This window comes from Vanessa tameamea, chromosome 13, assembly GCF_037043105.1.
Source record: "Vanessa tameamea isolate UH-Manoa-2023 chromosome 13, ilVanTame1 primary haplotype, whole genome shotgun sequence".
Taxonomy (NCBI): Eukaryota; Metazoa; Arthropoda; class Insecta; order Lepidoptera; family Nymphalidae; genus Vanessa; species Vanessa tameamea.
The window spans coordinates 8211288-8237425 of NC_087321.1; the positions used below are offsets into that span (position 1 = coordinate 8211288).

At 30.8% G+C, this 26138-nt stretch overlaps 4 protein-coding genes across 9 annotated transcripts; 3 read left to right on the forward strand and 1 right to left on the reverse strand.

Moving 5' to 3' along the window:
• Nucleotides 1-3106: 3106 nt before the first annotated feature.
• Nucleotides 3107-9465, forward strand: LOC113403294 (replication factor C subunit 5). The gene is made up of 8 exons (XM_026643794.2): nucleotides 3107-3274; nucleotides 3351-3415; nucleotides 3626-3753; nucleotides 3855-4017; nucleotides 8043-8202; nucleotides 8377-8591; nucleotides 9074-9151; nucleotides 9228-9465. The coding sequence occupies exons 1-8, from the start codon at nucleotides 3243-3245 to the stop codon at nucleotides 9386-9388; spliced, it is 1002 nt and encodes a 333-aa protein (XP_026499579.1). The 5' UTR covers nucleotides 3107-3242; the 3' UTR covers nucleotides 9389-9465.
• Nucleotides 4691-7405, forward strand: LOC113403297 (ras-related protein Rab-28-like). Its single transcript, XM_026643798.2, has 4 exons — nucleotides 4691-5021; nucleotides 5277-5456; nucleotides 6849-7082; nucleotides 7168-7405. Exons 1-4 carry the CDS (start codon nucleotides 4941-4943, stop codon nucleotides 7381-7383), a joined length of 711 nt encoding a protein of 236 aa, XP_026499583.1. The 5' UTR covers nucleotides 4691-4940; the 3' UTR covers nucleotides 7384-7405.
• A 1132-nt stretch (nucleotides 9466-10597) lies between the features above and the next one.
• On the reverse strand, nucleotides 10598-24713 carry LOC113403290 (carboxypeptidase M-like). 6 transcript variants are annotated; one of them, XM_026643786.2, is made up of 13 exons: nucleotides 24520-24713; nucleotides 22488-22596; nucleotides 21957-22121; nucleotides 21379-21512; nucleotides 20989-21125; nucleotides 17478-17665; nucleotides 17362-17391; nucleotides 16386-16562; nucleotides 14435-14553; nucleotides 12962-13138; nucleotides 12673-12765; nucleotides 11960-12094; nucleotides 10598-10755 (listed from the first exon to the last, which is right to left on the reverse strand). In XM_026643786.2, the coding sequence occupies exons 2-12, from the start codon at nucleotides 22594-22596 to the stop codon at nucleotides 11987-11989; spliced, it is 1437 nt and encodes a 478-aa protein (XP_026499571.1). In that variant the 5' UTR covers nucleotides 24520-24713; the 3' UTR covers nucleotides 10598-10755; nucleotides 11960-11986. The 6 variants fall into 6 exon arrangements, with proteins under 6 accessions (XP_026499571.1, XP_064072769.1, XP_026499568.1 ...); XM_064216699.1 differs by lacking the exon at nucleotides 11960-12094 and adding an exon at nucleotides 12190-12265; XM_026643783.2 differs by lacking the exon at nucleotides 11960-12094.
• On the forward strand, nucleotides 13781-14402 carry LOC135193596 (uncharacterized). Its single transcript, XM_064216700.1, has one exon. It carries the CDS (start codon nucleotides 13800-13802, stop codon nucleotides 14391-14393), a length of 594 nt encoding a protein of 197 aa, XP_064072770.1. The 5' UTR covers nucleotides 13781-13799; the 3' UTR covers nucleotides 14394-14402.
• Nucleotides 24714-26138: the final 1425 nt, after the last annotated feature.

Below are 26138 nucleotides of genomic sequence, written 5' to 3' on the forward strand. Positions count from 1 at the left end.
GCTCAGTATGAGCGATAACCTGCTTTACCGATTGAGTATGACATATTGCGTCGCAATGTCATTATAAGTCGCATCTAGCAAAGAGTATAATAGCTTTTAAAAGCTATAATAATAATAATAAGAAGCCGTCAATCGGTATGATAATTACCAACTTTTCAAGAAACCTCGTAGTCCTTCGTGAATGCTCGTGTAACATCGGAGATTAGGACATTGACTTGTCTCTTATAAAAGAGAGTGCATAGTAGTAATCCTACTTCCTACTAATATTAGTAGGAAGTAATATATACGTTTATAATATATAAACGCGAAAGTTTGTGTGTATGGATCTGGCTGATTTCTCTGAGGTATGGATGGATGTTTGTTACTCTTTCACGTAAAATTTACAAAACGGATTTGGATTAAATTTTGCACACAAATGCCAGGAAAACATAAAATCTTCGGGAACGCGGGTGAAATCGCAGGATGGAAGTAGTAAATAAAATAGTAAAAACGAATAGTAATTATGGTAAAATTTATTCATTTAAACAAACGTTATTTATTTTATTAAAAACGAGCATATCCGCCATTCGTATCAATCACAGCTTGTAGTCGCTGTCGCATTTACCCAACAAGGCGAGAGCATATGTTGGTTCCTCTGAAGCCCTCCCAGACACTTCGGCAATGTTCTACGATAGCTGCTTTGGTTCTATCGTTATTATTTATCCACCGCTGCATCATCAAACCCCATCGATTTTTGATAGGGTGTATCCGCCGCTTTTGCAGGCCAAGGAATCACCACCACTTCCCGGTGCCGATGGAACCACTCATCACACGTCACGTCATTACATTAACCGTCACTTAAAATAACGGCCGAATAATATTACAAGCGTTTTTATTCTAAGATTGCAAGAAAATATATGACACTGACAGACTGTCAATTCAGTAGAAGATATCATATCTAATTTAAATGACTAATTAGGCCATAAAAAAGTTTTTATGTTGATATGACACTAGACGTAGTCCAAAGATGTTACAGCAAGTTATCATAGTATGTTAGTTGAATTTTATATGCAGTTGTCTGTTTAGTGCTTTAGATTCAAAGGGTACTAAGACCTTACGACTTGATAAAGGAATGAATTTGAAAACTGACGAAGGTTTTCTTACTCTGAGTGTACATACCTACCAAAGAAGAAATACAAGTAAACAAGAAAAAGACAGTTCGCCCAAGAAAATGCTTACACTTCTACCAATAAAAACAAATACAATTTGATAATGAAAAAAAAATACATTTAGCCAATTAATAGTTTTACATTAAGGTTGAATATATTTTAAAAATTTAATTCCAAATTAAATAGTAGATTTTTCTACCAATGACGAAGACTCAGTATCATATCGTAATATATCGTATGATTTTGTAAGAGCGCGACGAGTGAGCGCCATATCCTTGCCCCATAGATAATACATATATACTGAAATAGATGCGACACAAGCAAATCAGCTATGTATTAGTACCCTGCGCTAGGTGGCGCAGGTTTCTTAGAGCGTGTATATATATATATATTTTTAGAACCAGAAATAGGAATCACTAAAAGAAAAAAATAAACAAATAGGCTAACCTTTACAACAATGACCTTTAATTTACAATGACAATCAATCTACCACAAAAGAAAAAAAAACATTTAATCTACAAGACAAATAACCATCAACACTACACAGTCAATATGATATTTGCGATCCAATCTGTCTGCCGCCAAAAAACAACACCCGCCTTTTTTTTTTTTAAAGTGTATTTGTTTGACATGACGCAGATGTCGCTCGGCTAAGATATCATTCCAACAATATATATTAAATTATAATTACTTTTTATTTACTTCGAGGGAGGTTGTGTAAAAGATTTACTAAAACAGAAAAACAAAAATTGGAAAGAAATGAATCACATTGTGTTTTCTGGTTTAGTAGAACTTTTACATGTTGTATAAGATATTTTGAATATAAACAATTGTAAAAAGGTAGAATATTTTTTTATTGTTCAGTATTTTTCGTTATGCATACATAATTAATCAAGTTTTTACATTTATAAAATGCTCAGAAATTAAAAGTCTAAACAATTCTTCAACAAATTGGCTACTCTATATCTTAAAAAGTATATCCCATAAGTTACATTTCTGCAATAACCATAGTGTTACTTAAAATCCCTCGCACCATACAATGTCCATACAATTACGAAAATCACATTATTTATGTTTACTTACATTACCAAATTACACAAGTTGGTAATTGTTGATTGCTTAGTTAAAAATATAATTAAATAATAAATTATAATGAGGTAGAATATGAACTATACATATATGAATATAGAAAACATAAGCTATAATTACTTTTGTTTCCTATGACTTATATTGTAATTGAAAGCTTGTAATTTTATTTTATCGGTACTGTCAAAATCTACATTTTTGTCTGTTAAAATTCTATTAACTCGTTTACACCAACTATTAACTATTAAATTAATAGATAAATTATTAAATAATTAACTATTATCAATTTATGGTTACTATAAGGAAGGAATGAGAAATCACACCTGAACGCATCACACCGTTGTGTCTTGTGGATTATATGTGCCACAGATTACAATACATGCCTGTATTGTGATCTGTGAGTAACGTCACCGACCCCATTGTAGCGCCATATTGTCAAAGTAACGTTTTCGTGCGCTATTTAAATATGGAATTTTTAATTTTCAGCAAATATGTACTAGAATTAAAAAAAACTACTTTTACTGGGTTCCTTAATCTCTACTAAATAATATAAAATGGATTTTAAAAACCAGTCAAATAGCCTATTGTTAAAATTTGAAGCAATATCAGTCTAGCATTAGAAAACTTACGGTAGGAATCGCATCTCAAAGCGTCAATTCTCACAAAGTGAACATTTGTATTTTTTTTGTTGGTATCTGTTAACATATTTAGATTTGAAAAAATAAATAAATTCGGCTGTAAAGAATAATTATTTAAATTCAATTCAATTCAATTCAATTCTTAGTTTAATGGATAATTATTTAAAAATATCACTATAATTACTGTTACTGTCATTGTCAAGTGTCAGTGCTATTACTTGTTTTTTTTTGAGTTATTTGTAGTTTTCGCGGGTTAATACTGTATTAATATTTGTTACTCAAATAAAGTTATTGGAATTAAAAATTCACTTGATTTTATTTACTATAAAGTTTAACATTGGAAAATTGTCTTTTGGTCTTCTAAACGAAAATGACGGTTGACGGGGGTAAAAATTTGCCATGGTAGGAACGATATTTCGATTTCTTATTATATTCAAATAAGTTCTAAATTAATGTTGTTTCTTATTATAAAATACAGGGTAGAGAAATATCGACCTTCCAAATTAGAAGATCTTGTTTCACACGATGATATTATTCAAACAAGTAAGTAATAATTACAAAAAACTGTAAGAAATAATTATCGTTTTATCACTATTGTGCTCTTAATTCTTTCTTACTTTATTATACCTATTCACTGTTATGCTTATTTTGCTGATGTATTTTTGCTATTTCTGTATAAAAACTACACATTTAATCAATAATTTGTATTGTGACAATCGAAAGCAAAGAACTAAAATGAGTTTTTCTTTATAGTTAATCAATTTATGAAAGAAAATCAACTTCCACATTTGCTATTTTATGGACCGCCAGGGACTGGAAAAACATCAACCATTTTAGCATGTGCCAAACAAATGTATACACTACAACAATTTAACTCAATGGTAAGTAAAGTAAAATCTATATTTTATTATTCATGTGCCAACTTTACTATTGATCATATTATAGATTTGTACATTTTAACATAAGATTATCTATTATCCAGGTATTAGAACTAAATGCTTCTGATGATAGAGGAATAGGAATAGTACGAGGACAAATACTTAGTTTTGCTTCAACAAGAACTATTTTCAAAGCAGGGCCAAAACTTATCATACTTGATGAAGCGGATGCTATGACAAATGATGCTCAAAATGCTTTACGTCGGAGTAAGTTTAAACATCATATGTAATTTATGTGGTATTTTAAAATGGCAAAAAGCTTAATCATTTGTCTAAGACAATAATTTCTAAGATAGCATAGATAAGTAATTTATTATGTTTTATTTGTGACCTTAATTTTTTATCAGCTTGCTGAGCAAAAGCATTAGGCAAAGAGTATACAGAGATAAATACCAAAAAAGGATATACATATTATGATTTGTATGTTTATAACTGAATAGTGTCAAAGACCTTAGTGCTCAAAAGTTCACACATTGGCTTCATATTCAGTGTGTATTTGTGTATACACACTACGATTACTACTGCTGTAGCACACAGTAAAATTACATGTAAATAAAATTTAACAATATACAGATTTGTTTTGAAGCACATATAATAAACTTTTATTAATAGATTCCGAGATAATATCATTAATTATAAAAATAATTAAAACAAGATGTTTAAATTCTTACACTCACAGCTGTTACTGGTTTGATTATTACTATACATCATTTCTGAAAGTTTGTTTATTTGTTACTTACTAGCTTTACATTTAATTCAACACTAACATGATGATTCAAAAATGCTTTTATGAGCCTACTTGAATAAAGAATATTTTGATTTGATTTTATGCTTAAAGACAAAATTTTAGTCAAGTCTATTTTGGTTCACATTCAGATAATAATAGAAAGTGCCATACATATGCAAAATTAGTGCAATGTTGCTACCAAGATAATTAAATAATCATGTTTTTAATACTGAACACCATGGCAACCAAAAATCACAAACAAATGCCTGACAAAAAGGATTTACAAATGTTTAGCTGTTTTTATAATTTTCTTAAATATAAGTTGTTCTATAAATAAGTTTATTGTTAATAAAATTTTTGGGTTGCCTATTTCTAATTAAAATTAAATTATTGTATGTGACAAATGTCTGATACTGAAGAAGAAGAAGAAAGCTTAAGAAAATTTGTAAAAATTACTCTTGTTGGAGAACCTGCATCTGGAAAGGTAAGTCTTATGATAATATATTACTAATGAAATTTAATATTGTTTTAATTTAAAAAATGTGATACATAGAATTTTCTATAAAAACTGTTTTAGTCCGTCCATAGATTGTGAAATATTTATTTGAATTTTTATTTTATAATATTGTTTCAACTAACACTGTGTGTATTATACTGTATGATTGAGTAGAATACATTAATCGCAAATAGACTGCTTAATTCAGCCTTACTAGACGTTGTAGGAATGGTATTATTGTAGAGCTGCTTATGCAGCCGGTACCGCGGCGACGGCGGTGTGGTGGGCGGCGCGGGGGCGGGTGGCACGCAGGGCGCGGAGGTGAGCGCGGCGCAGTGGGGGGGCGCGGCGCTACGGCTGTGCGACGTGGCGGGCGCCGCGCTTCACAGTGACATGCTGAGGAACTACTTGTACGATTCGGATGTTAGGAAACTTTATTTTATACGTAATCTGTGTGTTGCAATCTTAATGAAGCTTTTAAAAACTTAATTTGATATTACGAGCGATTAAGATGGGAAGTAGTTGAACTATTTAATTAATTAACTTTAAAAGATTTTGTAAAGAACGAATTTAAATAACCATTGGTTTAACTGAGTACCATGGAATTTATGATTCCTTATTATGTAAATTGACATTAATTAATTCGATTTCAAAGGCCCTTTATTGCGTAGCATAAAGGAGTTGGTCCTCTACACCGTCTTATACCATGCCTATGCTATGAACATATGAGGTACGGAAAAAAGCATGACAGGGAGCACTATGCCTACTACATTGTATCAACAGTGAAGCACACTCGTACATAATGGCACGACCGACGAATTACCAATCTCCGTCTAAAAACGATCGTCTAGTGTCAGCTAAGATATATCGTTTCACTTGGTATGTGAGAGTCTCAAGGAAAATTCCGTCTCCCGAATCCCAGGATTGCGTTCGAGAATCACTCTGGACATATCTACTCAGGGCAGTCGCCACAGGCTGTCCTTCGAATTCTGGGAGGCGTCAATTTTTCGTTCACTATTATACGGGGCAGGCAGCTTAAGGCATCCCTTTTCGTCATGCTTTCGACTTTTACCACTGAATTCCAACTGAAAGACCATTCACTTTTATCTTGAGACGGCAAAGCCGCCCTTTCTTATTACTGAGATCCAAATATATTTTTCGGTGGAGGTCTTTTCTTTACAAATGGTTGAGGTGTACGTTCACGCCAGAGAAGATATTTGTTCTCGTCGCATCGGTAGCCACGAAGACCTATCCATCCTATGTTTGCTCGTAAACTGCGATGATATACGCTTATAGCGATAGTGACAAAATTGTCCTACTCGTTGATCGTATCCCATTTTAATACAGATTATGTGCTTTCTGGTCGCTCTCGCTCAGGTGTTAAGGAATTTTCAGCCTTCTATTCCATCTCTGCACTGCGGTGATTTGTTAGCCCAGTGCGATTTTTAAGCCACTTTCTTGCTCAACCAGAGCAAGAAAGTGTCTGTTCTGTGGAATCAACTTTTAACGGTGTTTTTTTCTAATATGACGAAATAAAACGAATGCCTTCCAGAAAAGAGACTAATCATTTATTTAAGTTCGGCAACCTAAATAAGTCCTCCTTTGACATAAAAAATGGCCCGCGACGGTGTTTTTCGTTGATGGAACAGCTTATTAGCTATAGTGTCATACTTCTCAATACAAAGAATATTATTTGTCTTACACGTTACTAAAGATCGTGGCATGAGACGGTGTAGTTGGCAGACCTTAACTTGTAGGTATAATAAACTACATTTAAATTATGAGAGATAATGTTCGATTTTATTTTTATTTTAGATTGTAATATTTGTGTACGACTTGACTAATTTGCAAAGTTTTGAAAAGTTGACCGATTGGATAAAGGCAGTTAAAGATATTTTCGACGTTGAATCGAAAAAACCCTTGATGGCTTTGTTCGGCAACAAGTCTGACTTGGAACATCAACGAGCTGTTAGATTGTCTTGCGTGCAAAAGTTTGCGTCGGAACATTTATTAGAAAACTTTAAAGGATCTGCGAGATCTGGGGAAATGGTAGGGAAGTTCAATATAAAATAAACTATTATTTTGTTATTGAATAATGTTGAAGTTGAATATTACGATGTTGTTTAATTTTTAGGTTAACACCGCCTTCACAAATTTAATTGCAAGGGTTTTAGGGAAAAAAGCTCCTTTAGAAGATGCTCCTTACAAAAAAAATCAAGACAATCAAGTTACTGATCAAATAAGCACACCTCCGCTGATGCAAGACCCTGCAAACTCGCTCATAATGAGTAGGAAGATGTTGAGGAAAGTTCAGAGGAAGGCTTCATCATCTGTCTGCCGTATTCAATAATAAACATTCTTACAACAATAAATGATATTTCCTTCGTCCTCTTATGTTATATAATTTGTGTTTATTTATATTTTTCTGTAAAAAGTATCTGCTTTATAAAATTTTAAAATAACTGATTAACATACAACGCACACCCCGAACCGTGGGTGGTAAAGGATTACATTTTGCATAGAAATTCCTTATAAAATTAGACGAAAGAGTATTTTTCGAAATTCATTACCCAAGTCTGTGAAATTGTGATGTCAGTTGGTATCGAAGTTTTTTTCAGTGTTTGAGAAATAGAAGTCGATATTTAGGTTTATGAATAAAAGTCAGTCGTTAATACTCTTACGAAAATTCATTCCTTAGGATTAGAAATTGATACGGACCTTTTTTTAGGATAAAAAGTCATTTAATTCGGTGTTAGGCTCTGTTTTTAACAAAAACACCAAAAATGTAGTGTTTTACGATAGAATATCCATTCGAGTACTCGCTAACCGTTATGTGGATGCGTAACAATAGAATGCTAATTAATTTTGTCGCAGTTAATTTAAATTTTTATTGCCAGTATCTTTAGATGATTTATTTATAATTAAAAACATAACATGCATACTATTTACAGTTTTCCTACTGGGTCGTTTCATTTAAACACTCCTGTATTAATTTACCGTTCTTTTCAGTTATAGAAAAGTATACGGAAAACGTGAGGTTCTGCATAATTTGCAACTACCTAGGCAAGATTATTCCAGCGCTGCAGTCGCGATGTACTCGCTTTCGATTTGCACCGCTGCAGCAGAATCAGATCATGCCGCGGCTTAGAGATATTGTACTAAAAGAAAAGTAAGATATATAAATATATGTTCATGTGTATAATATATGTTCATAATTTTCATATATGTTAACAATAGAAATGAATTTTTAACTCGAGTCTGCTCCATCGCTGAATATTTTATTCTGTATATGCATTTAATTCTCACGACTAATATAATATTGCAAATTAACATCTTTGTCCAGTGTGGACATAACGGAGGACGGCATAGCGGCGCTGCTGACGCTGTCGGGGGGTGACATGCGCAAGGTGCTGAACACACTGCAGAGCACGTGGCTGGCCTACAGACACGTGAGCGAGGACCACGTTTACACGTGCGTCGGACATCCGCTTAGAGCCGACATCAACTACATCATGAACTGTCTCCTCAATGAAAACGATTTCGCAGCTTGTTTTAAACGTATCCTTTTTGTATATCTATAATTTTAAGTTTCAACTTAAATAATGAGCTTTAATACCCTTTTGGTGCTAACTAGTGTTATTCTATTCAAAATGGACGCCGCTGCAAGATGGCGGATTACTTTTTTTTACCAATTTATATTTAACCTTCTAATGTGGATATAAAATGAAAGAGTGGGTGTTCAAAATACTATCCCATTTTACTTTCCATCTTATGATTATGATTTATTGTTATTATATTTTATAAATATTAAACTCCATTAAATAACTGTCTAATAGCTTTAAACTGTAAAATAATCTTTCTGTTTGTTGTGCATGATACAAAAACACGAAAATAAGATTTTAATAATAAGGAAAAAACTAAATAATATTTGTAGGTTTACAGATACTTTATGGGTATTAAATATCTTTCTTTATATATTTTTTTCTTTTGGTAGAAACAATAAAACAGTTGGCAATATTTATTCTTAATATTATATCCAGAAATCAATGACATCAAGATCGCCAAAGGTTTGGCACTAGGCGATATTTTGACTGAGATTCATACAATAATACAAAGAGGTATTGCAATATCTAATTGTTGAATATTATCAATTTAATATGAACGCTGGTTAATAATAAATATATTTCGTTTTAGTGAAATTCCCGCCAGAAGTGCTTATTTCGTTATTAATCAAAATGGCGGATTCCGAGGCCCGACTTGCGAGCGGTTGCAGTGAACGAATCGAACTAGCCGCTCTCATTGCCGCTTTTCAACTTTGTAAAGATCAAATCGATTTGAATGACCTTGCTTCATAACAAAAAATAGTAATATTTTTTGTTGAATAACATGTTTTATAATAAATAAGCAAAGTTTTCCTTTTTTACATTTGTCTTAATTAATAAAAAAATTGTATAAAACTTAATAAAAAAATGAAAAACGTGATAATAAAATGTTTTACTGACATTATGTCTGATTTAATTAATAAAGTTGGATCGGATCGGAGATCGGATTTTAGCCCAGCTGCTTTAAATGTTTTATTGGATTTTTTGGGACGAAGTTCTTTTACTCGACTAACAGTAGAGTGAACTGGTAGAAATCGCCACGTAAGGAAAAAGTGTTTACGTGACATTTGACCCTCTTTCATTTGACCGTCTTTATAATATATACTGTTAAATATTTTTGTGTATTGTTTTAATTCAGACGGGATTTTTAATAACAATTGTATTTCTTATAATTCATATATTATCAAACGTTCTTAATTTCTTCAATTATTGTATCTGTTATTTAATACGTAATATGCGAAAGCAACTTCGCTCCGACCGGGTGTCGCATCACACGTCTATTTTTTGAACGCTCCATTAAGATATATTAACATATATTCATCCGAAATTCTCTTGTTAAAATTATTATTAAAATCATCGCTCCTAGACCTCCTTGTAATAGCGTTATTACAATATGATAATACAAAATACTTATTTTTATAATATTTATTGCCATGAATCATATTTAGGTGAGAAGAAAAATATTTTAGCATTATTGTTTAATTTTTATTTTCAAAATAAATAACTATTATAATCTAAACAAAATAATACATTTTTATGTCTAAAATATATTTACAATTTTTCGCGTTTTTAATATGCTATTTAATCTATTAATTCTATCTTTTGTGTTACCTTAACTATAAGCAAAATGGATCAACACAACACGAAATACACAGAAATAAAAGTTTCATAAATAATGCCTGTTTAAACTTACAACTAATCGGTAGGTACTTTATCAGGAGAAAATCTATTCTTCATAGTTAATTCGAAATCTTAAACGAGTGTAGTTTATTTTTAATATAAAGTAGTATATTTTTTCAAAAATTCAATTTTTTGCAATCTAAAAAGTTGAACATAATTTATAGGGAATCTAATTATGTACAAATTTTAAAATAAAAATATTAATATTAATTATACTTATTAATAATTGTTGATCTAATGACATTTCTAAACCTTATACAAATACAAATGTTTTTTTAATTAAATTTGATTTACTTCTGCTTAATTAAAATAAATTATCCAAAAATATTAGAGACGAAGCTGTTGATAGAGTTTGTCAGAGTAGAGAAGAGTCCAGAAGGCGCTGGTGGTGGGCGTGGCGGCAGCGAGGGCGGCCGGTAGTACGGGCCGCCATCAATTCGCTGTCGTGAATAAATCATCGATTAATTAACCTACCTTTACATTAAAGTATTCATAAGCATTTTTAAAACAATATCAATTAAACTAATAATGGCAACAAAAGTCAGTAAAGCCGAGTGTTAAACTAATGTTATAATCTGTTATCTAGATTTTAGAACTATGTGGATGAGTTATGTGGATGTAATTAGTTGTCAGCAATAGTTTGTAAATTATTTTTGCATGATCCTGTACTACCTATTAAGTGCAAACTAGTTGGTGATGGTGATAGAAATGAAGTTATGATTCATTATTCAATTTTATAAATAAAAAGAGAAGCATGCAATATCCATTTCTTACCTGGATCTCGATCAATATTTGAATGGCCAATGGACATTATTAATACAAATTTCAGTAGACTTTGACATTAGTATTTAGTATTTTTATCTAAGTGAGATCTAATTACGTAAATAAATTTGCTTCAGCTTCAGTGGCATTTTAACACTATAGGTATTTATTTTGTATTTAAGTAGATGTACATTTTTAATTATAACTAATATTTCATTTTTGTTAAAAAATATATTAAAAGTACAGTGTCTTCCTCTTAAATTTTATTGGAATATCAAATAGTCTATAGAAGACACGAAGTGAGATCACTCGGTTTCTTTTTAATAATTGATGTCTCAAAATCTCAATAAATATTATAATAATATGCACTTAAGAAAATGTTTGTTCTAAATACATGCCACTACTATATTACATATTATATAGGTACTACAATTTCTGATTATTATTGTTTCCTAGTTGGATCTATCAGCGGGGTTAGTTGTATGTAGCATATAATTTCGGACTTATTTTACAAGGCAGGTGACGAGCTATTTACGCCAAATAAAAATAAATGATATATATTTTACTTTCTTCAAAAAATCTTCACATTATTCTTCTTCCAAGAGTCTACATGGAAACATTATTGGATCCGAAATAAAGTTTGAATTAAACATTTGATCCCTCAATAACTAGACAGTTTCCATGTCATATATTTATTAAATTTAGACAGAAAGTACATATTAGAGAAGATAAGCATAGATCTTTTAGTAATTTTTCTTAAATACGCCAATATTAGAAGTGGCCTGAAATGCAAGTGTTGAATAATTTAATTAGGTTTAAGGGATACAAATGTTAAGTAATTTGTTTTTTTAGTTGAACAAGACCAAATGTTCATAATTATGCTTTTATACAGTTAATGTAATTATCAATTTATTCTTCAGGAAATAACATTTTTCCTATTTCCAGCGGTAGAGCGGTCGTTGTTGTGATTCTTTTCGACTTCGTCTTTGTCGTTGTGGCTCGGCTTGGTGCGTGTCCCTAGAGTGCAACTACATGTACAATACTGTATAATAAATACAGTACACTAGGTATATGCTATTGGCTAGTAGATATTATCTGTACATTTGGCTTACATTAAAGTTTACTCGTGACCCCATCCGCATACACAGGTGTTTTCGTGACGCCGTTACATACAGACAGACATAAATTCTATAAATTGTAATTTAGTACATATCGTATTTTATTAAAGTGTCTGTGTTTTTTTTACTTATCTAGAATAGTAAAGCAATATTTTAATGATTAAAATATAATATCATTTTATTTATTGCACAGGTCAAAAATATATAATTAAGTATATAATTTTGCCTCATTTTATTAATGTATTTATAAGCACATCGACTAATTATATATTTTACCATCATATATGTACTTTACCACTATTTACCTAAACCAATTTTGAACAATTGATTTTCATCAATCCGAAGAGTTAGTAAATAATAAAATTTCATAAATTAAGAGTCCTTCACCACGCTTCGTAAACGGTACAAATATATTTACTATTTACAGAATAAAAATAATGTATACAAAAAATATATGCTGAAATGTAAGGAACTCACCTTAGCTGAATGTAGCGTTACATTCAATAAAGTTGGATGACTCTCTATAACAAAGAATTCCACTTCTTGTGGTAAAAATCCTTCTGCCGCGACCTGTAATAATATTTTTGACCTATGATTTTTTTGTTGGTGCAAAAATCTAGTACTTTAAATATTCTTGTGATATTTATAGGTTTATAAATTTACTACATACCAGTTCGAGACATAGAGTAAAATTATATACATTTTAATTTGTTAACAAATCTATCCGTATTTTCAAAGCTGCAAGTTATTATTACATAAGTGTTACCTCAAGTTTGTATGTCCCGGGCAATAAAATACGCCAAAATTCTCCATATTTAGTGGTATGGTATGTAACATCGCGTCCCTTTACCCTTATGGAGGCCCGATCTACCGGATTACCATTCTCATCCATAACAAATCCATGCGCACCGCGATGGGCTTCTGCCAAAAATTTTATGAGTGACTGAAAATAAAACATTTGTTTGAGACTGAGATTTTGTATATGATATGATATACATATGTACATTAATAACTTAATCGCTTTTTTACACACCTCGAAAAAGAAAACGACGTAGTAGATAAAAAAATAAACAAGTACTAAACTATTATAGCTATATTATGTGTTGACTTTATTTACGTTTGCTTGTATATTTTTCATTAAAATAGCATTCAATGACTATTTTATTTATTAATATTAATATTTTCTGTAAAAAAATTGTCAAGTTTGTTTCCTAATAATACTAATGATTATAATGTATGTAAATGCAAAGCAAGGCAATGTTCTGATTGACTGACTATCAACGCAGAGTTAAAATTACGAGACACCGAAACTAGAAATTTGTTAAGTTCAAATCTTGTGTTAAGTGGGTGCTGCAACCCTCAATCTTTAACTTCATCCAATCAAACCGTAAAAATGCTATTCCGTTCAAAGCATTCTTTTAAGTATACCAAGACAAATAAATATAGTTATCTTCATAGTTTAATCTTTGAAGATAGCGCCTATCTTATCGACATTATAATTTAACAAAGGCTATAAATTTGAGTGTTTTGTTCTCGATCAGTGAAAAATCATACATTGAAGAATTATTTTGACAAAATACATTTAGAATTTTGTAATACCTACAATGTGCGGTCTTATATACTTTTATTTTGTAGTAATATTCCATAGTGTAGTTCTAATCAATGGCGAAACCAGAGAGGCAGTAGCGCATTTGATGTCTGAACAAGTCAATGGAACTATTTATTTTACAGAGACAGATATTGGACTTCGTGTTCATGGCACAATAACGGGATTAAGTACTGGACGGTATGGTTTTCACGTACATGAGCTAGGGGACATAAGTACGTGCATCGCAACGGGTGCGCACTTCAACCCTTACGAGGCTGATCACGGCGGACGAGATCACACCGTGCGACACGTTGGCGATCTTGGAAATGTGCAGTTTGTAGGGAATAACGCATTAATCGACTTCGTGGACAATATCATAACTCTTCGAGGTCGAAATAATATTTTGGGTCGTGGCTTGGTGCTTCACGAACAGGAAGATGACCTAGGTCTAGGTGACCACGAGACGTCCTTAACGACCGGAAACGCTGGTCCAAGAATAGCGTGCGGAGTAATAGGAATCCGATCACCATCCGATTGGAATTCCGGAATATCAGTTAATCCATCTGTATTATTACTTATTATCGGTTTGTTGTTTTTGATAATTGAATGATAGATTAAATATATTCATTAACTGTAAGTCCGAATTTGTACCTGTTTGTTGTCTTGCCAGTATTTATTCAGTTCATGGGCTGGAGGATATTTGCAACAAGATATTTCCAAAGTTATTTCCATACATCCATGCCATAAATAATTGTAATCCTGCATTCCGCCTGTAATGAAGATTTATACAAAAAAAAAAAAATTAATCATCACTAAATACTCATAGAAATGTGTTTGAATCGAAGTTTTGATTATTCCAAAAAAATATGTTTATTAAATTAAAACTGACAGTAGGTATATGATAAAATTCTAGCTGCAACAACCAACAACTAGCACCTTCGCAACTGGTGACTGACCGGTTTGCTATTTATAATTAGTTTTAAAATATGATTGAAATAATAGGCCAGTCAATAAAGCCCGTGAAGGTCAAGTAATTAGTATCATTATGATTTTTTGATATGTGGTTATGGACGTTAAAATAATAACAAATTAAAATTTTCAATCCTCTGGGGTGAACGCTAGGGAGTTGAAAGGGTGAAAAGCGTTTTTGCTTATAACTTTGTGACAAAAATTGTTAGATGGTTGAAAATTGGACAGAAGGTGTAAGTAATTATAACTTACCTTGTATTAAAATTTCAACCCTTTTTGTTTAGTGCAAAATTATTTATTAACAAAAAAGAATGTTTTTTGTACCTTATTTATTTGAACATTTCTACTTGTAAAATTACCTTAGCGTTGTTAGTATGTGTGAAATGATGATGTGTAATGTAAATTTAAATGCTTTTTTTATGAATATAATAATATTTTTTTCAAATATTATTAATTATTGTAATTGATTATTTAATTTTTTAAGTAGCACTGTTGAAACGATCATAAGGATCGATGTTTAATTGTTTCTTTCAAGCACTTTCAAGTGCATTTTAGAATTTTCAATGTTTTTGCTCTTTTTTTTTGAGCTGTTAAAACTAAAAACAATGATTTTCATGTAATTGTTAATTAACAAATAATAATAAAATGTTGTTTGCAAAAATCGTACCTGTAATACGAATATTAAAGACAATTTTCTAAGTTATCTATCATTTTGCCCTATTTTCCCCTATTTTTCACATTTATTATTGTTAAATTTGAATTTGTTTATGAAAAAACAATTAACATTTAGGGTGAAACTTCAATATATTACTCATTAACAACTTTCTATAAAGATTTGAACCGGTCTAAACAAGTTTTTAGCACTGTTCAAAAAACATTCTTTTTTGTTAATAACTTTTTTTGCAACTTTTTTTTTTTATAATTGGTGAATTGAAAAACATTCACATACTTAGGTACAAAAAAATAATACTTAACAAATAATTATGTCTAACGGAATGGCCTTCGCCTAAATAAATTGATTCTTTTTAATGTAAAGAAAGAATTAAATGTGAACTAGTTTTGTTTTATTCGTGTATTTTAAAACTATTTGTTTTTATTATTTGCTATATGTAATAAGTAGCTAATATATTTTAACAGGACTGAGACGAATCTGTGACGTTTTGTTTATGAAATACAATTTGAGGTCCCATATATGAATTTGCTTAAAAACTACACAGTGTGTTTGTTTGAGCTGTGTTTATATAAAAAATAATTATAATAAAAAATATAATATAAATGTACGCAAATGTGTAAATAAAAAGTAAAAATATCTCTTTTATAATCACATTATTATTAAACGGTACCAAAAACTTTCTTAGTATAACACTTACTGAAATATTAAAAAAAAACGGGGTTTAATAGCCTAAAGACCATTATGTTTCCATATGATAAAATCACCTAAGTATAATATTTGTTATCTAGATATATAAACGATAAAATATATTGATTACAATCTAATGAAAAAGAAATTGAAAGTTAAGTAACTAAGTATCTTTAGATACTTACATTTCATTTTAATAGTGATCCGAAGATAAACTTCCCTTAATTATTTACGTACCAGGAAAGAAGTGTAACGAAAATTGTTTTTGTTAACCTGTTAGTGGGTACCACGCAGCGCCATTGGTGATACCTTTCTCGAACCTCGACGAGCCGGACGTGCATGACACACCTCGCGACATCTTAGCGTGGTTGTTCGAGTACACGAGTGCTAGGTGACGGAACACGTCGTCGTCCGGAGCGATAGACGGAGTGTGCGCGTAGTTTTGGAAAACTGCGTTTATTATGTTATATGTAGGAAAAATTTAAAATTAGTTAGGTATATACTGCAACATCGACGTTTAAAAAATAAATGAATTATGTTTCTATGACTCATTTAGTGGTAAGACTTTTATCAAGCCCCTCTGGCATCCACTAACCACTTATTCTACTATTAAACATGACTAGGTACTTAGAATTGTTGTTTACGGGTTTGAAGGGTGAGTTAGCTAGCGTAACTATAGCGAAATTGGTTCTCAAGGTTGGTGTCGTATTGGCGATTTAAGGGATGGTTAATATGTCTCAGGATAGCGGTGATCACTTACCATAACATGAGTTATTTGCCAGTCTGCTTCTCTATTTTAAATTGAATAAAGACTAGATTTAAAAACTTGGAAAACGCATGGAATTTTAAAAAGGCAACTGCATTAACGCATTCTTATTAAAAATTATTAAAGACTTCAAATTTAAAGTAAATAAATACACTCCTTAAAAATAAGAAGGCTCACAATATACATACAATTGATGAGAGCATTCTGCATTACCTAAGTTACCTATATATTCGTATAATACCTGACTAAGTATTATTAAACTAAAGGTGAGAATGAGGATGAGGATTTTTTATTTTTATAATGTTCTTGCCACCATTCTACGAGGTAATGTTTTGTGCAGTAGCTATTTAACTTATTTTAATTTGTTTATTGGTACTGAAGGCCTAATTATGTAAATAATTACTTTTTAATTAATTAATTAAAAAATAATTAATAATTTAATTACTTTTATATGTTTATCTTAAATAAAATTGAAGACTTCACCTGAGCATAATACGGATGATCTGCATATTCCTGATTAGCAGCAGGAAATAAAAAAAATATATTGAACATCTACTTTAAATACAGAAAATATACCTATATTATAATATTATAGTTACTAGCACTGGGCGTGTTGTCGAAGGGGTAGGAGGCGACGAGCGCGCCGCCGTGCAACGAGCCCGACACCACGAACTGTATCTTGCTGATCCATTCTTTCACCGCCTCCGTCTCCGGTTGCGGTTGCTTTGTATTAGTCTTGAAGAAGTCCGGGAAGTTGCGGTTCAAGTCGTACCGGCGAGCATTATGTCTGTTACAAATTACAAATTTTATGCAATTTATTTGTATTCAAGTAATTCTTAGGAAGTATTGGTATGGTTCCAGTTCTCAAGGTATATGTTTATATAGAGTGATGTTCACCAGACTTTTCGGTCCTCAATGCAAAAAAAGGAAGGAAGTGTTGCCCATACTTATTATAAAAATGAACATGGACAGTCGAGTGTCATACGAGAAACTAAATTATTTTTTTAATCTCAAGTTATACTTTTCTAGTTTATTATATATACATTTTTATTATATAGGGCATGTTTATTTCTTTAGCCCTGACAACGTCCTTGCAATATTTCAAGTTAATCAGTTGAGTTTTTAAGACCTGAAATGGCAAAATTAAATAAAGCTACTTTCGCATTTTTATAAATTACGATTCATGGGATTGGTTTTGTAAAATTAAGTAAAAAAATCGAACTTAGAAGGTTATAAGTAATTTTTTTGAAGAGAGGTTTCATGAAAATGAACTTTGCAACACATTTTAAGCTGATTTCCGGTAGAGCTCTATAGTTTAAAAAATCATTTCTTTCTACAAAAACTAACAATATAGGTATATATTTTTAACTGCATTATGTGTAAAATTCTGTACTCATAAGTGAACTGTAATTTTCTTGAGAAATAAAGTTCTTTAAACCTAATTATAAAAGCTTCTAAAGAATCAAATGATTTTATTCTAATACAATTTTTTATTATACTCATATATACATACTAAATACTATATGCCTAACTTGGGTATTTACGAGACAACTTTACATATTTTGTTAAATTAATAAAATTGATGCCATAATCACTCAAGCGAATGTGTGTCAACATTGTTAGTTCTGGCATAGATTTTTATTTATGATAATTGTAACCATACATCGGCTAAATTTTTGTACAAAAAATAGTTGAAAATTTATAATACTAGTAAATATTGTTATAAAATAGTATAACATTTTTATTTACATAAGAATTGTTCACATGGAATTCATAAATATGTACAAAAATTAATTGAAACTAACTATTTTAAGTTTATTTAGCTATTCAGAAAGATAAACTACACTTTCCATTCCATATAGCGGCATCGGTGTGAGGAAAATTTCAAGTGTTGCCCTTCCGGCCTTGAAATGCTATGTACAAAAGAGAGCTTTTGTGCATTTCACGAGTTTGTTTACAAATTTTAACATCAAAATCAGTCAAAATCACAAATGTTACACAGGCGAAAGAGAACTGGAAGGTAAAGTGCCCTAATGACAATACCCCTAAGGAAGTTACTAAACAAAAACTTTGGGATTCGCCATTGGACTATATCATAATAAACACTACATAGCTTGACATTTAACAAGTGCTAAAAACCGTGTGTTATCTATTTTATAATTAATATATATTATAAATTAAAAATAAATAGCCAAATTATTATATATTCTGTTAGATTTATAAGTTTCCTCGAAACTGTTAGTGACTAACAGCTTAGCGTAGCGTTGAAATCCTGCTTCAAGGGCCAGCCCTAGCTGGCAACCATTTCATAATATCAGACTAACGTTACGCTATGATTGCTTCAAGTTGTAAAAATAATAAAAAAATATCGAGTAGCCGGCATAACACAATGTGAATGGTGTTATGTATATATAAATAGCACACTACCAATTGTATTTACATTGGTATAGTTAGTAGTTAGAGTAGTAATTGTCAGTACTTGTACTAGTAGTTTGAACACGGCTAGAGTAGGCTTTAAAGTAACACATTTTAGGAATTAATTTCGTATTTTGTTTTCTTTGTTTCAATAAACTATCTGTAAATAGTATAAAGCAAGGTCACCTATTGCGTATCAAAGTTAAAGTCAAAAATCTTTATTCAATATAGAAGTGTTTACACTTGCTTATTGATAGTCAACAATCTACCATCGGTTCGGAATTTAACACCTCGGACCTAAGAAGAACCGGCAAAGGAAACTCAGCAGGATTTTTTTTTTTTTATCCATTTTGCTTGTACAATAATAATTATATTTTAGCTATTTGAACCAGCCTAGAGGCGATCATTTCATTCCCAAGGTATGCAGTCAACTAAAAAGTCATTAGTGTTGTAATATCCTTTAGCACACAAACGCTCTTTAACGATTCTTTTGAATTTTATAATTGAATAATTTTGAACGTTTTGTGGGATCCTGTTGTAAAAACGTATACATTGCCCCAAAAAAGAGTTACTAACCCTGTGTATTCGGGTACTTGGAGTAACAAGTTTATTCTTGTTCCTAGTGTTAATAGAATGTATTTCACAATTTCTGGGAAAATCATTTATGTTTTTGTGTACATACATAACATTATCAAAAACAAATTGAGAAGCGACAGTCATTATTTTAATTTCTTTAAATTTACCTCTTAACGAATCTTTTGGGCCCAGGTTATAAATTACACGAATAGCCCTCTTCTGCAGTACAAAAATGGTATTAATGTCAGCTGCATTACCCCAGAGTAGGATGCCATACGACATTATACTGAGGAAATAACTGAAGTACACAAGGCGAGCCGTATCCACATCAGTCAAAAGTCAAATTTTTTTTACCGCATAGGCTGCAGAGCTGAGTCTATTCGCCAATTTATTTATATGGGGGCCCCGTTGGAGCTTAGAGTCTATTGTCATACCAAGGAACTCTGTTGATTCTAAAACATCTAATGCTTCCCCGTTTAAAAGTACACTCGATTTGACACATTTTACATTGGGAGTAGTGAATTTAATACATTTTGTCTTTTTACTATTTAACATTAAATTATTAACACTAAACCAATTTACTATGCCTGATTGCTTGCAAACAATTTTTCCAACACGGATTTTTCGGCATTTATTTATCAATATTATTATTAATATTTATGTAAGTTTGAGAATATGTTGGTATCATGTACATTCATATTTAATTTTTTTATTTATATAAAAGCTTCTGAAGAAGCAAACAAATTATATTTCTTAGTCAAATAGAAATGTTTATTGTATGTTATTATTATTATTATAAAGGCTTCTAGCTCTATCAAATAAAGTGTCAGGTCAAGCACATTTTACAAATTTTTGGACCATTTTAGACAGTGAATATACTGGTAGCATCGCTATGCTTTGAGTTTCTTAGCCCGTGTGGAAAGAAGGACTGTTTCGGCTTCCACAGTAGGTATTCCGCCATGGCCATGCGTGTGCATTTTTTATTATATCATTAATAGTAGTGATTATAATAAGAAGGTCGCTTGCCACCATCGACGTTTCTGCTCTTATTAGGTCACGTACTCACGTGTCAAAAGTCCAGCACTACTGATTATATAAATGTACATAAAATAAACATACCTGCCGTGGATTGTATCACATTGTCCTTCGCGGGAGATAAGAAAGCCATCGGGATTCATGGATGGCATCAAGTGAATCCTTGTATTATCTAATAACCATTTTATGTACGTATCTGTTTCATAAGCGGTGGCCAAATACTAAAAAAAAAAATTAAAATGATTGTAGTAAAGATATTACATCGAATCTTTATACACTCTCTTTTATTTTATTTTAAACATCTAAAATATATATGTATATATGTGTATCTATATACTTATAAGTACAAATATGTTTATTTATTTTTCCTTAAATCAATACTAAACATTTATTTATAATAATGATAAGTATCGTTTTGTATTAAATTATTTAAAAAAAAACGAATATAAATAAGAAGGTACATATGTACATTACCTGTATCAGATGCAATAGCAGTTCGCGACCGACAGCCTCATTGCCGTGAATGTTGGCCACGTATTTCACGTCAGGTTTTCCGATCATGTGTTCATACGGTGATGCTGATACCACCATCACCCATAAATCACGACCTGTGCCATCATAGAATATGTGAATAAAATTGTGCCTTTTATCAACCCTTTTAACAAATTATAATTATGTTACATCGTTTTAAACGACTATTTATTCTACATAATTACTTTTAGTAGTTACAAAAAGGCAAGATATTACAATGAATTCGATTTTATGGCTCGTTTAATGTTAAACTAAATATTATTTTTAACAGCGTAATTTACATAATCTGTAGGTACATCGGCACTGGTAGGTAGCAATAATGATCACTTTAATATATTTATTACAACATATATATTTTCCTTATTATATAAATACAAACATGAAACAGTAAGAAACCATGTTGCAAAGATGATAAAAAATGGTCGTATTAACGATTCATTGATTTGCAAATGGTTACCAACTTATCGATTTGTTACGAACGTACGAGTATGCGTAAAGAATCATATTGTTAATTAACATACCTTGCACGGATTTGCCGATAGAGTAGAGAGCTGTAAGAGCAGGGTACCGAGCCGAGATGGCACGAAGATACCTCGTCATCTCTTCATGGTCATGATATTTGAATTCCAATTCTGGTCCAGATTCGCGCGATTCTACTTCGCTTAGATTTGTAGATACGTCATCCTCTGTAAAAATATATTCTTATAGCTGTTTAGATGAAATATAACCTACTAATTCAGCTTTTAGCGTGCTTTAACTGATCATTTATTAAGAAATGTTTGATAACATTGATTAATTATTAAATAATAGAATATTTTTTGGTCACTTAGCTCGATTATATGACACTGAGCTTGTTGTTCTCATAAACATAATGACTAAGTATAATTAAAATTAAATGTATTATAATATCAATTGTATGCTTTGATATACGAACTAAAAACAAAAGGTTTAAGTTTTAATCAATTTAAAGATAAAACCATAAAAAAAGTTTTTTTAAGTTGTAAGTAAATACAATATTTGCAGCGTAATTAAACTCTTACTATAATAATTACCTGTTGCATATGCCGCACTAGGAGCGTATTGTCCAAAAGCTCCTGTTAGTATGTTCATCAGCAGAAAGACATTGGCTGTCCATAATGTCCATTTAAATTGCAAATTCATCTATAATAAACATAATATAGTCTGTTTTTAGTCTTATTTTTAAGTTTGAATACATATTACATTCGTAATAAAATAAAACAATCCAGCTGTTTCCATGATCCTTTTGCAACGAATTTGTTTTTTCTGTATATCCTGTCATTTATTTGCCTTAAATAACATTATCCAAGACGGTACTTGGAAAATGACGTAGGGATTTAAATTATCAAACAGTTTTTATTTATTTGCGATTAATGTATTACTGGTAATACATTTTTTTAAAATGAAATTAGCGCTAGAATAGTAATAGCGGTTGTCCAAATTTAAGATATCCTTATTCAATTCTCATTTCTATTACTTTTTCGAAACAGGGCACCTTTTAAAATTTTTGGATACTTGAGTTGCGCGAGCGCAACCGGTCTTATATTCAAGGTCACTAGGTCAGTGGACCACCCTACAATGAAGGTACGTCGACCTTAACTTAAAAATTAAATACCGCTGTACCGTCATGTCCACTAAGTTTCTAGATGACAGCGCGGTGTGGTGTGGTGTATTATGATATTGGTAACTACTTTGATCAAGCGAAATTAATCTCAGATATAAAAAAAATATGCTCTTTTACATGCTAGTAACATTTGTGATAAAATTAAATGTAGGTATATAAAGGTTCCTTATAAATAAGTTTATATGATTTTATATAATTTTATGGTCCACAAGTTCTAATGGTAATCGATGCAAATTATTAATAACTATTGCATAAGTTTCAAATAAATTTGAGAAAACAAACTATGCCAATAAAATAATGCATGAAATTCACTTTTGAACTCATTTGCACGGACGGAAGTAGAGTTTGACTTTCTTTTCGTTGTTCGACATTGACACGCTAACCCTATTATCATATTATTGTGACTTTTAAAATTTCAAATTTTTTACCTTACTCGTCTTATAATATAAAATACATTACCTACACCTATTGTGTGAGATAGCAATTTGAAATGGATATTCAAATTATTGAATACTTAAACCTATATTTCACCAATAATTCGGAACTTACAATTTTAATCTTTAGAGATTCAAGTTTTTTTGTAAGATCCGAAATGCATAGATGGAGTCCAGGACAGAATGTTATTTTTGCAGTATAATAATGTCGAGAAATAAATTATGTTTGTAAGTACCTATTAATGTTTATTATTTATGTAGTTTATATATTATTCGGTTTCGTACAGAAACTGATATATAAGTATTACTTATCTTAAAGAAAAACTATAAAGTGGCCAAGTATTTTCTAACATTTCATATCTTGATATTGGCTGTTGAATATTCAGCACACTTTTTAATCAGTGAAAGTATTGCCATTTAAATATATGTATGTGACACAACAACACTGACTTTTATTCATTGGAATATCTGGGGCTAAGAAAAAATTATCATTTTCTTATTTTCAAAATTTGTTTACCTTATTATTTGGTTCTAGAAATAATTAAATGATATTATTGTTAAAGAATTACAAGTTTTTATAGTTCCATATGGTCATAATTGTTCAATATTATTGCTCATTCTTTCCACCGACCATTAGAACAGTAACTACCTTTAGAGCTATGTATTCACATATAAATACCTATATCGGTATAAACTTGAATATATATACTTAATAACATTAAATTTAATTAAGTTTTTATAAAAACTAAAACTAGGGTGAACGAATTTATTAAAAGCTTCTAACTGTACATTTTTTTATACTAAAATGGAAAAACAAGTTTACAGACAACTTTTCATAAATAAATATATAATTAATGTTGAACTTCATTAACTAACACATATAATAGTATCTATTTATAAAAAAAGAGATGTAGACAATGTATTGGAAAGTTAGTTTTTTATAACTAACTAAAGTAAAGGTGATTAATAAAAATTGATACTAATTAATAAGAAATGTGAAACACTTACCTTAAAAGTTGTGGAAGCCGGCTTGTTAAGCTGTTAAAAACTTTTTGTTTTCATTGGTAGTTACGATGTTCCTAATAACATATGTAAGGAATGCGACCGCGTAAGTATTGTAACTTATTATAGCGCTAAAATGGCACCTTTGATAGGTCCTTGCCAGGGAGCGAACGAAACACGACTGGCAGCCGCGTCGCTTAGTTGCTGCTGCTAACCATGAGTACGGCATCATCTGCGTCATCCACGCCGCCACACGACCGTAAAGTGCTTTCTCTCAAAACAGAACATCTAAAAGTAATCCTAAATCCAAGGAATAAGGTTTACTTCGTTTTCATATACGTGGAAAATCCTCGAAATAGGTATTTTCTTCTCTACGACTGTTATTATAAAATTGAATTTACTAAATTAACTAATGGATTCTTGAAGTGACGTAGCTTTACGCCTTCTCATCTGGCACTTTTCCCGCGGATAGAGTTTCTTTCTCGTCTACTCGATATATAATATGAGAAAATTCTAAGTGAAACTTAATATACCTACATTGTTTGGGTCCACTTACTTTTAACTTGCCTATTGAGATTATAATATATATTCGCTTAGTTTTTAAAAGAATAAGCCAAAAGCTCGATTAAACTTCAATTGTTATGTCGGTTTCTAGCGTAGTTCATAAATTATAACTGTATTTTTCAATTAACGAAAAAAAAAACGTAGATGGGCGTACGAAATTTTAATCAGTTCGTCATAGTCAATGCGCCAACCACCTTGGAAATTAAGTTGGTTTGTCTGTTGCGCCTGTTAACTGTTAATCGGCTCACTCATCCTTCACATACAACAACATACAACAATACTAACTATTGCTGTTTAGAAGTAATATGTATTATAGACAAGGACGAGCTTACACGAAACATATTTTTATTATATTTAGTTAATTATGCTACATCACTCATTACACGAAAAAAATACAATTTTTTACGCAAAGTTCGTTTTTACAACATGATTTTGTCCAAGACACATCTTTAATCTTCTAAGTATACTTGTATGTAAAATGTTCAAAATTTATATTAAAAAAAAACTGTGTGTTTGTGAATGTGTGACTTAACTATGGTGATTTGTTAATTATTACTTCTGTTATAATATTTTTTTTAGATTATATTTATTATATATCACTTTATTTTTATATCATTTACTCATTAATAATTCTTTCAGAATTTACAAGAACACTTACAAAAAAGAATATTATAATATCGAGGTGTTTTTACTTTGAGGTATATTGTTTCTAGTTTTATTTTATTTTATATAAATAGGATTATGTATTTCTTACCTTGGTTCCGAGGTCTCGCATCCCCAGCAAATATGGGTCAAGGTAAAAAAGTTCTATTTCCAACATATGTTACCTCCAATTAAACATATTCTCTCAACTGTATGTCAACTTTACGAGCGTGTGGTTCCACCTGACCTCAAGATAAAATCTAAAAACTTATTTGTGTCTCCATTTCGCATTTTATAATTAAAATAATTTTGTCCACAGTTTTTACTTTAAAAAAATGCTTCGAGTAAATTCCAACACGTTATTCCAATGCGTATGTAGCCGTAGACATGCAGGCATCCTCGCGATGTTTTACTTCGTG

What these genes read in the sequence shown, in the direction of transcription:
- LOC113403294 (XM_026643794.2), top strand. Translation starts at nt 3,243, where the DNA reads ATGACGGTTGACGGGGGTAAAAATTTGCCATG. An exon ending in TCAAAATGCTTTACGTCGGA is followed by an intron (nt 4,018 to 8,042) that starts GTAAGTTTAAAC and finishes CGTTCTTTTCAG; the next exon opens with TTATAGAAAAGTATACGGAA. An exon ending in TCATACAATAATACAAAGAG is followed by an intron (nt 9,152 to 9,227) that starts GTATTGCAATAT and finishes ATTTCGTTTTAG; the next exon opens with TGAAATTCCCGCCAGAAGTG.
- LOC113403290 (XM_026643783.2), bottom strand. Translation starts at nt 22,596, where the DNA reads ATGAATTTGCAATTTAAATGGACATTATGGACAGCCAATGTCTTTCTG. An exon ending in CCGGGACATACAAACTTGAG is followed by an intron (nt 12,766 to 12,961) that starts GTAACACTTATG and finishes ATATTATTACAG; the next exon opens with GTCGCGGCAGAAGGATTTTT. An exon ending in TAACGCTACATTCAGCTAAG is followed by an intron (nt 10,756 to 12,672) that starts GTGAGTTCCTTA and finishes TATTCACGACAG; the next exon opens with CGAATTGATGGCGGCCCGTA.
- LOC135193596 (XM_064216700.1), top strand. Translation starts at nt 13,800, where the DNA reads ATGTGCGGTCTTATATACTTTTATTTTGTAGTAATATTCCATAGTGTA.
- LOC113403297 (XM_026643798.2), top strand. Translation starts at nt 4,941, where the DNA reads ATGTCTGATACTGAAGAAGAAGAAGAAAGCTTAAGAAAATTTGTAAAA. An exon ending in ACTACTTGTACGATTCGGAT is followed by an intron (nt 5,457 to 6,848) that starts GTTAGGAAACTT and finishes TTTTTATTTTAG; the next exon opens with ATTGTAATATTTGTGTACGA. An exon ending in CTGCGAGATCTGGGGAAATG is followed by an intron (nt 7,083 to 7,167) that starts GTAGGGAAGTTC and finishes TTTAATTTTTAG; the next exon opens with GTTAACACCGCCTTCACAAA.